Here is a 12,160-nt window from a genome sequence, read left to right as displayed (position 1 = left end):
AAAACGTCGGAGCCGTGTGATGAACAGTGTTTGACATTTGCGAAGCAGCAAAAGGAAATATGAAAAAGATGTGGCAGGTGGGGGTGCGTTTCAAAAGGTTTGAAACCAAGGTGGATTTAAAAATATCAGCTAGTGGACTCTAGTGCATTTTGACAAATCGTCACTTGACGTAAGGTCCCCAGGATTCAAACTTTGTTTGCATTTATTAAATTTGTTCATATAATTTATCTACTCCATTTTTTCGATTAAATATTCTTTAAAAATATATTTTGTACTATGCAAGTTCTTATTTAACATAGAAACATAGATTAAAGTGTGTTATTTAATGTTATTCCGTGAATTTATTCTATAATTCATTGTGTTTTCGACATTTTTGATGATAAAAAGTAAGAAATAATTATTTTTTTTTCAATTTTCACATTAATTCTTCATTATCTACGAGCCGCATGGACAATTTACGTGAGATTAGAACTCTTACTAACATGATTTTAAGTTTCGTGCATAAACAAATCATCAAATCTTTTGTTAATATATCTCATTTTTTCTATAAAATCAATAGACACACAAAAATGCACGTAATAACAAAGAAATCTGTTCTATTTGCTAAGATCCCAAGCGCCACAGATTAAGCTTAAACGACTGGAAAATTGAATATACATAGAAAAAAAATGAAAGCTCCACAGCTTCATTGGTTTGATCAATAGATGGCGTATTTAAACTGATTATTATATTGCTATCCTTTTCTTGCAATGTGTTTCGACAAGTTTCATCTTATCATGATCTATATAGCCTTATAACTTTCTGAGCAAATATCTATATGAATGGTCGTGTGGCCAGATACGTGGGTATCAACACCAACGACCATTACTCAAATCTCACTTGCTTCAGTGCTGGTGGTTTACATTGGAGTTTAGTATTTAAACAATCGATTCGCCGTTCTAGTTCTAGCGATGCATAACTTCAATGCGAAACCATACAACAGTACAGAGGAAATGAGAAAGTTCTCTTCCAAGCGATGAAGCTCAACTGGTTGGGGTATTCCACCAACAGAGAGCGCCAGCAGCTTTTTTGCTATTTTTAGAATGCATGAGTCGTTTGACGTCTGCTAAACGAAGTCTTTCTATATTCCGTTTAGGTAGAGAACTTGAGTCGTTTAGAAGCTGTTTAGTGGTCGTTTAGTGGATTTGTGGCACTTGGGATTTGTGTGAAAACCAATGGTTAACGGTTTTAAAATTTAACAGTCCCTCAACTATGGCGACCTCCCAAAGGCCCTTATCCACCACCTGATATAATTAATCCACCTTGTTTGAAACGGTTGTATTCAGTCAGTATCACTTCAAATAATTAATAAGGGCGGTGGTTAATAAGGGGGATTTTATCGGACGCTTCTGTCAAACGCTATTTTGGCTCATATTGCGAAAATTTGAATGATTTGAATGGTTTAACCATTATAAAAAAATAATTTCATATTGTTCCTACATAAACTGAATGATTACATTGACAGATAAAATCGGATGCGACGATCCGACGGCATCATTTTTTTTTTATCCCGTCGTACGACGAAACCCAGTCAGACAAATCGGACTTAATTTACCCCTATCTTACCGCTAAATTACCGGTAATTTAAGAGTAATTTAATGGTAAATTAGCAGTCGTTAATTTACCCATTCGAGCAGTTTTGACAGATCCTATTCCTTCCTCTATTTTGTTTTTATTTTTTTCTGGCCAAATTGTTAATAAATAACACAAAATTTATTATATTACAGTTTAATGGTTATATTCAGTCATTTTCCTTAACTATATACAAACGATTACAATGTATTTTTTTAGCAAACTGGACTTGAACAGCCGCATCACCCGGAGAAGGTGATGCACAAATAGCACTAATAAACGCAATTTCTCGGCTGTTTTTTACATTTAACAGTTTTGAACACACCACCGACGTCTTCTTCCACTAGAAGATCATTAAGACAATATTTTTTTTGTTCTTATTTATATCTTTTTACTGCAACAAACGACAACACTTCGTATCGCTAATGCTCTTAAATTACTGTTATGACAGACACAAAACTGCTCGAATGGGTAAATTAACAGAAGGCTGTCTAAGTGCGGTGGCAACGCTTTTTCGCATGCGATTTTATCGGACGGCCTGTCAAATTTTTATATGGGATTTGACAGATAACGTCGGATGACGAAATCGCACGTCCGACGATATCTGTCAAATCCCATATAAATCTCGTCCGATAAAATCGCGTCGGATGAGCGCTGCCACGGGCCAAAAGTAGCTAAAATCACCCCCTACTCGCAAAATTATACGAAATTTTATGATATTTTGGCTGGAAATCACGAGATTCGACTTACGCAGAAATTCGAGTAACGCGGTATTTTGTGACCGTTTTCGGTCCCCATTAACGGTGTATCTCGGGGCCCGCCTGTAATTAAAAGATACAGTAGAACGTCGATTATCCGGGGACGGATTAACCGGCTGGCGGCTTAACCGTGCGCATAAATCTGACAGCTGTTCATACGTACGGCGAAAGTTTGCAGCGATAGTCAATTGGGTAACCAGTTTCTTGTGCAGCTCGGTAGAGTCTAGGGGTATTTTCGAAATTCATTTTTGTTGTGTTTTAACACTTGTGTTTATTTAGACACTTATACAACGTACATAATAAATAAAACATAAATGAAACAATCACAATAAAACGTATACTGTACGGTGGCCGCGGACCAGCCGCACCGAGCGCCCCTGCCGAGAGCTCCTGCTCGATCGGCTCGCTAACACACTCTGCTTGTGCGCTCGGCACACACTAAGCCTTGCGCTGCTTAGTGTGTGCGACAGTGTGCGTGACACACTGTCGTCCCCCTGGACGTTGACCGGTGGCAGCGCAACTGCCACGGCAAGTCCAGGGGTCGGCACGGCTGCCCACAACAATTTTTGTTCATGAACAGTTGTTAAACCTACAGTTATTGATTAAAATAATATTCTACTAACGATTAATCGATTGATTCTAGGTGAATTAATAATAAAACTAGTGAATTTTATATGTTTTATATGCGTTTGACATTTCTTGGACCATTATCCGTGCAAATCGATTAACCGGCAACCGTCCGGTCCCAAGCTGCCCGGATAATCGACGCTCTACTGTATAAGAAATAAGTCTCCTAATAAGTCGAATTTGGAATTTCGTTTAGTACTTTTTTTGTGAAAAGTAATACAGGGCTTTCCTATAGAACTCAAGACCGCGGGACACTTTGATGAATTGCGAGAGTCGATCGCAAGACTGCGGAACTGATTTGTATCGCAAGACCGCGGCACACTTTTTCAGGCACACTATCGCACCCCAGGGACATATAGGGCAGCGATAAAATGCAAGCATGAACAGAAAAAAACCTACTTTCATCTTGTTAACAAGCCTTAGGCAACAAATGCACGACGTGCGTTCAAACGCGTATAAGGTAAAAAATACACGACGTGCTTTGCCGAGGGCGCGGAAACGCGCGTCATGTATTTGCGGTCTAAAGGCCTTATTAGACGGAGGAAAATACTGTCATTCCTCGATTGGCATTTATCTGTCAAACTTAGACTTTGGCACAAAAATACCTCTCGTACGTGTAATAAGGCAAGAGAATTGTTCTGTCACCATTCACATTTATTATTAATTTATTAATTTTTTTGGCTTTATCCGAAAGAATCATTCGTTGTTTCCCATTTTTGTTGTTTTTATTCAACATTAACAAGAAATTAAATACGCTCTACCGACATTGACAGTAAAAATCTACTCTCGAGCAAATCGGAATTGAGCATGCCGAAATCAGATTTTACGACTGGCATTTTTCTGCCCAACCCTGTTTGAAGGATAGATTCCAAAATCGAATGACAGTATTTTCCTCTGTCTAATAAGGCCTTAACAGTTCCTCACAGATTTTCAGCACGAGCATCTCTGCGTTTCCGAGGTAGCGCGTTCGAATGACATTTCATTTATACGGGCGGTCCCCGAGATACACGGTTAATGGGAACCGCAAACGGCCGCAAAATACCACGTATCTCGGATTTCCGCGTAAGTCGAATCTCGTGATTTCCAGCTAAAATATCACTACTATTCGTGTAATTTTGCAAGTAGGGGGCGGTTTTAGTCACTTTATGAGTTATTTGATATGATTCTGACTGAATATAACAGTTTAAAACCTTTTGAAATAGTTCTTCACATTCGATCAAAACGGAAATTATTTGACAATTTACAATCGATGTGTCAAATCAGTACAATTTGCTCAAAGAATTGTCAAATATAGAAAACCGTGTATCTCCGAATCCGCGTATAAGAGGTACCGTGTATCTCGGGGACCGCCTGTATTGCCAAATAATTTCCGTTTCGATCGAATGTTAAAAACTATTTCAAAAAGTTTAAAATTGTTATATTCAGTCAGAATCATATCAAATAACTCATAAAGTGACTAAAACCGCCCCCTACTTGCAAAATTACACGAATAGTAGTGATATTTTAGCTGGAAATCACGAGATTCGACTTACGCGGAAATTCGAGATACGCGGTATTTTGCGGCCGTTTTCGGTCCCCATTAACCGTGTATCTCGGGGACCGCCTGTACGCGTTTCTGCATAGATTATTTGCGCGGTATTACACCACAGACAAGAATTCGAAAATTAAATTCAATCTAGGCATGGGCAAAACGATTCTTTTCACCGAACGCGAACGAACTAGTTCGCTCACCAAAAAGAACCGAAAGCGAACGACGATTCTTTCGTTCTTTGTTTCATGAGGTTTTTATTCACAAAGAACGCTCGTTATCTTTTTCATTTACCCACCATAGACGCATACTGTAGCCAAAGAAGTACTCATTCTGCGGTTGAAACCAATAATTTAAAAACCCCATGCCTTATACACACTCAAGGATTCTAAAAAACAAAATTATTTAAATATGGATCAACATGATGAGCGCAATCAATTCAGTTCAGTTCATTCGCGAACAATGACTAATCCGTTTGAACGGGCTCGATCTATTGAATTGTATAGGTATAATTTCCATACCAACAGAACACAGATCGAACACAAATGAGTCAGTTCGAACGCGTTCGATGAATTCAGTTGTGTAGGTACGATTTATACACCAACAGAACACAGATCGAACACCAGTTCGAACGCGTTCGATGAATTCAGTTGTGTAGGTACGATTTATACACCACCAGAACACAGATCGAACACTAACGGATTAGATCGAACGCGTTCGATGAATTCAGTTGTATAGGTACGATTTACACACCAAAAGAACACAGATCGAACACCAGTTCGAACGCGTTCGATGAATTCAGTTGTGTAGGTACGATTTCCACACCAACAGCACACGTATCGAACACTGCTGGACAAATTCGACGTCGTTCGAGGAATTGAGTTGTATGGGTACGATTTCAACACCAACAGGGTACATTTTGATATCTGACGACACGTTCGCACGGTGCAAGAAAGAGCGAGAATGCAATATGATTTTGCACGTTTCATTACCACATTTATGTGTGCCATCGAACACTGAACGGAACGTTCGAATGCGTTCGGTGTAGTCAGTTTCTTCCAAAAGTCCTGGTCTTTCTTTTTGTTAAGAACCTCGTTCGTTCGTGCACTTTACCGAACTGTTCGAACGGTGCGGTTCTCGTTCATTTTACACATGCCTAATTCAATCTATCAAATCTAATAGCACCAATATAGACAATTACACGCCGTGAAGCGTGAACAAATAGCCAAAATCAACATGCATATGGTCCTAAATGTATGGGGCTAAATATTTTTACGATTACGATTACGAATAAGATTCACGTGAAATTGTCTATATATGCCTGGTTGCTCGGTAACAAATGCAAATGCAGAACGCGGATTCGGTGAGCATTGCCACAGAAGCCAACCCTGTAATAAAACACGACAAATTTTGGCTGCAACTGTCAAAAAGACGGCATCTACGAACCGCCCAGTGTGCAATTCAATACAAAAGCCGTGGATTTCGGCGCGTTTCCAAACCGCTTCCCTCGGATGTGTGAGTGCGCGAGCGTACGTTTCCGTCACAGTGTTGGTGTAACGCCGGTCAATTCATTCTTGCAGTCCGCTCTTTTCTTGCTTTCGTTCGCATTTTCTTGCGTAGTGAAGGCATCTCCGTTGGTTTTCGTCGTCTGCTGTTCTCGCGCTTCGGTTCAACGATAGTGTGTGCCGCCAAAAAGACTCCTATCGAAAAGTTGCTCATTCACAATTTTGATAGGTAAGGTAATAATTTACGGTGGCAGAAATTGGGATTGATTGCATTAGTATTGTCCAGTTTTCCACGGGTGTGGCGGGTGGAGCTCGCATCTCCATTTTCTTTTCATCTCTGGTGCGTTCTGTGACATGGATTAAGTTGTAATGGCCGTGTCCCGGGACTGTTGGGTGATTCGTCAAAATATGTGAACCCTAGCCACAATAATTTTAAACCCAAACCATCACACTCGTCAAAGAGGAGGGCAACAGTTTTGAAGTGTACACTGTATTATGTTCTATAGCATTCGTGTTAAATACGAATTAAACATGAAGCTTTAGCTTGGTTGAGGATGGCGGCAAACCGTGGCGTCCCCCTAGAGGCGAAGCTATAAACGGGGGCTACGCTAATATGCGCTATTGGTTTTATGCCTACGATTTGTTGGTTAAGTAATCACACCCTAGAAATGAGCACGAAATGAATGTTTAGATGAAGCATCTTTTAGCGCAATATTTGTTTTTAAATAAATATTTGTTAGGAAGATTTACTGTTTATTTTTATGGCGCTGACTTTCTCGTGAATGGAATTTTCCCTCTTAATAATTAAACGCAGGAACTTGTGGTAGAGAAAATGGAGAAACAATACACTTCCCCTATAATTACCACAACAGTTGAAGTACGCTTACGGAGGCAATAAAACGATAGGGGGCAGAAATAACATCGCATAGCACTTCTAGATTGGTCTAGATAAATCATCTACATTTATTTAATCCTAGCATCCATGATCGGTTGTCATAGCATCTTTACTCTATTCACAAACAATTTACTTGTTGGTTCAGTTAAGAACATTGCTGTTCCAAAGAATATTTGTTAGTGTTTTAATACTTGTTTAAATAATTATAATGCTACCATTGACTAACGAAGCTTCTTCTCGCGCATTTTTAGCATCAACAATACATAAATATGACCGAGGAAACGACCCCAGTGAAGAAGGGACGTGGACGCCCCAGAAAAAGCGATGTGGCGGTAAAAGAGGCACCGGTGGAAAAAAAGAAGCCTCCACCACCACCACCGAAAGAAGTGGAGGAGCCCCTTGATGCGAGTGAGAATTCGGAATCGGAGGAAGAGCGTTCGGTGTCGCCGCCGCCCCGTAAAAAAACACCGGTTGCCAAAAAACGCGAATCTGAGGCCCACTCAGAAGCGGACAAGGATGCAGCACCACCAGCGAAGCGAGGTCGCGGCCGCCCACCAAAGGCAAATAAGAAGCCGAAACCGGTGCCAGTGCCTGGCCGTGGCCGTGGTCGTCCAAAAAAGAATCCTTAAGCGAGGGATGGGCAATGATGATGTTACTCGTATTAATAATTATCGGACGAGCAAGGAAGAGAGGAGCGCAAGCTGACGATGCAGGGAGGATGAACGCTCTACCTTTCCTTCAACTATCACACACACGAGTATCAGCAGTTAGTGTTATTGACCGTATTTTCCTATTCATTTCCATCAACAACTCACCACCAACCAGCGTTGTGCCTCTCTGTCAATGTATGTTACGTTTTCTCGCTTCCCCCGGACAGTTTTGGGGAAGGCCTAGACAAAGCGTCACTAGTTTGGGCGTACAAATAGCAAAAATGTTGCCGGTAGCGGCGAAATTAATCACCAATTACACATGTGTGCTGCTCCACACTAAGAAAAGATAAATCTGTTAATTAGTTCATGGCACCGGGTGAGGAGCTAGATGGTAGAATATGGCGGGGAAAAACGTTTCGCTCTTACCGATGGACGGGAAATTCACCATTGTTTTTTTTCTTTCATCATAGCTACTGTTGTGCTCACAAGTAATTGTTTTGTAGGGTAGAGACAAATGCGAGGATGCGTGTTTATTGAAATAGCCAGCGGAAGAAAACAAAAAACAAAAACACTAACAGCAGGGACACTCCACTATTGTTTCATTAAATTACCTTCCACATTTCGGAAAGTCCATCGAATGTCGCTCGCCACGTCTCACCGTCGATTACACGTCCCCCTCTCACACTACATCTAGCAGCAGCAGCAGCAGCAGCAGCCTTTTTCGAGTAATCGACTTGTGAAATGTACAAATTGTAATGGAACAGATAGGCCATAAAATAAATCGATGAGCTCTCGAAATTAATCACCAACGGGTCCGCTTTTTGTTTCCGTCAAGAGCCCTCGATGATTTCATTGCGTTAGGAAACTTAAGAAAACCGATCTATATCTAATTGTTCAATCGATCAATAATAAAGATGATGAAGCGTGGCTCACGAGAGGAACGCAAGTGTGAGAAGGATTGTTATCGTGTGTCCGGGCCATTTTTTAGCAATCATAATTATGCCGATTTTATAAAGGCAATTCTCATCAAGATACATATCCATACACCACCGCCAAACAAAACCATGCGTGTAATGTAACATTACTTTTTTTTTGAACCAGAACATTCTACTTGGTTGAGGCGAAATTTAAAATAAGGAAAGCGTAACTATTTACCAAAGCTTATAAATTGGCCGTCTATCCAGATATAGATAAATGAAAACTTTAATCATAATCTTGATAAGTGAAATGAAAAAATCGAACCAAAATTATGGCCATAATGAGCTGATGATTCTCATTTTCCGAGGGCAAAGGAAAATTCAAGCAGAAGAGAAAATACATAACATCAAACTTTGATACTCTCTCCGGAAATGGTACACCAATACAATCGAAGAGGGAACAAATACACATACTAGCACACACATCCGCGAAGAAGACTAGAGGTACCGGCAAAGGATACTAGGATATGCGTGCGGCACGTTTTATGAGTGTATTGCACGATGAAAACTGTTTGTTTGGCGGGCGCGCTCGTGTGTGTGTGTGTGTGGCTGTGCTGTGATGTAGGCAGCATTGTTGTTTTCCATTGAAGCGAACTTGACCGCGTGAAAAGCGACGTGAAGGTGGAGGGTTTTTTATGCTCCAAAGCCGTACTATTCACTCACCGTTCGTGTGTAGGCGAGACTGTTGGTTGGTGGCGGCTGCTACGAATTTCGATTGCACATTTAGTGAAATAAAAACCAAAAATAGGTAAGCAAAAGGAAATGGTATTGTGTGTTAAACAACAGGTTCGGCAGAGAAATTTACTATATTTGCCAAAAGGGCGCATATATATTTGGAATACACGTTGCGGAGGTGAAGTGAAAATCCGCGGCCGCCTTTGATCGGGGGTTTCTTCTGTGCGGGAAGCTCTGTTCGTGTGCGCTTGCTGCCGTGTGTGCGCGCGCAAATGGGATTGGGCAAGAGGGAAGCAGAAGAGCTTTTCACGCGAGGGCTGCTCGGTGAGCGCTCGGTGCGGATGCTGATGAGTAGTAGTAGTAGTGGGTGGAAAATGTATCAAAATTTGTTTGCTCATTCATAGATTTCCGATGCCCTTTTTCTGTGGTACGATTGTGCATCATAAAGCGGGAAGATAAGATAGTGCCAGCAAGGCTCTAGTGGTGGTTTTACATTACGTGGAAGAGATTTCTGATAAATCTTATATTTTTTTTGTTTAATACATAAGAGTGAGCAAGAGGAGAGGAGGCTTTCGTGGTACGGGATACGGTTTTAGCGAGAAATAGCTCAGGAAGGACGACACAATGTCTGATGCCGAGGTCGTTGAACCGAAGAAGGGTCGTGGACGCCCACCGAACCCTGACAAGGTAAGCATCGTGAAGAGTTGCAAAATGTATTGTGTCCTTTTGCTTTCCAATACCAAAGGAGTGTGTTGTTTAATAAATAAATTTACAATCCTCTTTTCCCATCCCTTCCTCCAATGCCCCTTTCAGAACAGTGTGGCGCCGAAAAAGAGGGCCCGTGCCCCTTCGCCGAAGGAGTCAAAGCTGGCCGAGGAGCGCGAAAAGGAGAAAACCGTCGCGTCCGACGATGGCGAAGAACCGTCCCCGAAGCGGGGCCGTGGCAGACCGAAAGGAAGCACCAAGAAGTCGGCAAAAGCGGCCAAGAAAGCTCCGGCAGCACCGGTCGGCCGAGGCCGGGGCCGGGGTCGAAAGAAGCCGGTCAAAGAGGAATCCTCCGAAGAGGAGGATGACGACGACGATGACGAGGATGACGAGCCGGAGGATAGCGAGGGCAATGAGGAAAATTATGAAAACGAAGAGTCCGATTCGTAATTTGCGTAAAGCATACCACTGCCATACAACTTTCCTTTTTGCGTCCGATCGACGAGAGCGTTTAATTGCCCTGGTTGCCGCGAACCATTTTCCGTGCGCGCACACATGTACCCCGTGCGGCCAATGTAAAAGTGTGGGGCGAGAATCCTTGGAGCGGAGCACATTTGGACGAAATTAAACCAAGATCGAGATATCCTTCCCAAACTAACTCAACAGAACATTTTACGAATCGTACGAATCGTGTTGAAATAAACTAAAATAAACAGCCACAACATGTGACCAACGAGTCGTACGTATTGCATTGCGTTTGTTTAACAGTTGCCGTTGCGTAGTGCCAGGCGCAACGATAATGCCTTCTGAAACAAAGCGGTCTGTATTGGTGATTTTTGTGTGCATTCGCTCGGTTGGAGACTCCCGTTATCGCGTATTCAGCTTCTTCTACTCGGCAACAGTTTAGAACACATTTCTTGCAACGTAAAGCCCACGACGGGGCGCACATTCGAATACCTGCTGATGTGTTGTGTGTTCAACTTCTTGTGTTATCTTTTTCACTTCTCCAGGGACAACAAAATGCTGGTTGCAATCTTCTGTTTGAATATTAATGATTCTTCTTATCAGCGTGCAGTTTTCATGAAGTGTGACGCACTTTATACACACTTTAAGATTGTTTTCATGCCGTTGAAGAAATAGTTTTTACAATTAAAATATACATGTGTCGTCTCGTCTCCCTTTCACGTTAATAGCATCATCACCGGACCGGCGTGTTTCATTAGAAAACAATTAGCGACAGTGTGTTTGAAACAAAGCATGGCTTGTATCAAATTGTACCATTTGCTCTTGAATTTATCGTTTTGTAAAACTGATGTGTTTGTCTTAATGGGTTGTTTGTCTATGTTTACCCGTAGAAAATCCCCTAAATTCATTTCGATTGAACGAAATCTGAATATCTAAACAGCAATCACTTTTTTTTTATTGCATAAAAATATTTTTAATTTGTTAAACTTCTAATACATTAAATGTGTAGTTAATTGCATAAAGTGTAAGTTTTTTTTTAAATATATTTTCTAGTATCTCCAAACTTCAAGATAAATCCTAACATAAAGGTTAAAGGTAAATGGGAAGCTTAGGAGACAGCAACCTAAATATCTGGTTATGTTTGTGGGGAAAGGATGCCGGTTCAATTCAAACAATATTCTCTTTACAGATAGTGCTGCCACCTAGAAACGTTCCTATCCGCGTTGGACCAATCACCGACGCACAATTGGCACCGCGTATGCCCGTAGAGCGCATACTGACGGCAAAACGCACACGATATCAAGGTGTACATAGATACGGCCGAACGTTTTCTTTTTCCTCTTATATCGTTTTTTAAAGTCATGATAGTTCAGTTCCGCTGCCGGAGAGGCTGTGAACATACAAGTAACCGATGATGGGTATTATTTTAGATCGAACGACTTGACGTTAGTTCTATGGAGCATATCAGGTTGGTATTTACCAAGGTTTATGTAAAAAAATAATCCGAATTTATGAACCAGTTTATATAATTAAAAAAAAGAGTATTTAATAAAATGGAGTTTATTTCCAGTTTATTTGGTTTAATTATCACTCTGAGCTAACGATCCACGCAGCGCCCAGAGTGATAAACCACAAAAAATGTTGCGATGTTAACCCTAAATGTGCAGACGAAAGTTTTTGTGCCAATGTGCCAAAATTCCACTTCTCTATGTGCACAGTCTGTTCCCGAGTTAAGCGGTTCTCGACTTACGTGGATTCGGAGAT

At 41.2% G+C, this 12,160-nt stretch overlaps 2 protein-coding genes across 3 annotated transcripts; both read left to right on the top strand.

Moving 5' to 3' along the window:
- The first annotated feature begins 5,951 nt into the window (after nt 1-5,951).
- Nucleotides 5,952-8,376, top strand: LOC4576925 (uncharacterized). Its single transcript, XM_001230880.4, has 2 exons — nt 5,952-6,258; nt 7,176-8,376. The coding sequence occupies exon 2, from the start codon at nt 7,194-7,196 to the stop codon at nt 7,551-7,553; it is 360 nt and encodes a 119-aa protein (XP_001230881.1). The 5' UTR covers nt 5,952-6,258; nt 7,176-7,193; the 3' UTR covers nt 7,554-8,376.
- A 301-nt stretch (nt 8,377-8,677) lies between these two features.
- On the top strand, nt 8,678-10,665 carry LOC1274053 (chromosomal protein D1). Of its 2 annotated transcripts, none has more exons than XM_061640695.1 (3): nt 8,678-9,299; nt 9,777-9,913; nt 10,040-10,665. In XM_061640695.1, exons 2-3 carry the CDS (start codon nt 9,851-9,853, stop codon nt 10,379-10,381), a joined length of 405 nt encoding a protein of 134 aa, XP_061496679.1. In that variant the 5' UTR covers nt 8,678-9,299; nt 9,777-9,850; the 3' UTR covers nt 10,382-10,665. The 2 variants fall into 2 exon arrangements, with proteins under 2 accessions (XP_061496679.1, XP_061496680.1); XM_061640696.1 differs by lacking the exon at nt 8,678-9,299 and adding an exon at nt 9,392-9,653 and having other exon boundaries at nt 9,775-9,913.
- Nucleotides 10,666-12,160: the final 1,495 nt, after the last annotated feature.

Source organism: Anopheles gambiae, chromosome 2, assembly GCF_943734735.2.
Source record: "Anopheles gambiae chromosome 2, idAnoGambNW_F1_1, whole genome shotgun sequence".
NCBI classification, from domain to species: Eukaryota; Metazoa; Arthropoda; class Insecta; order Diptera; family Culicidae; genus Anopheles; species Anopheles gambiae.
This window is presented reverse-complemented; position numbering and strand designations above follow the sequence as displayed.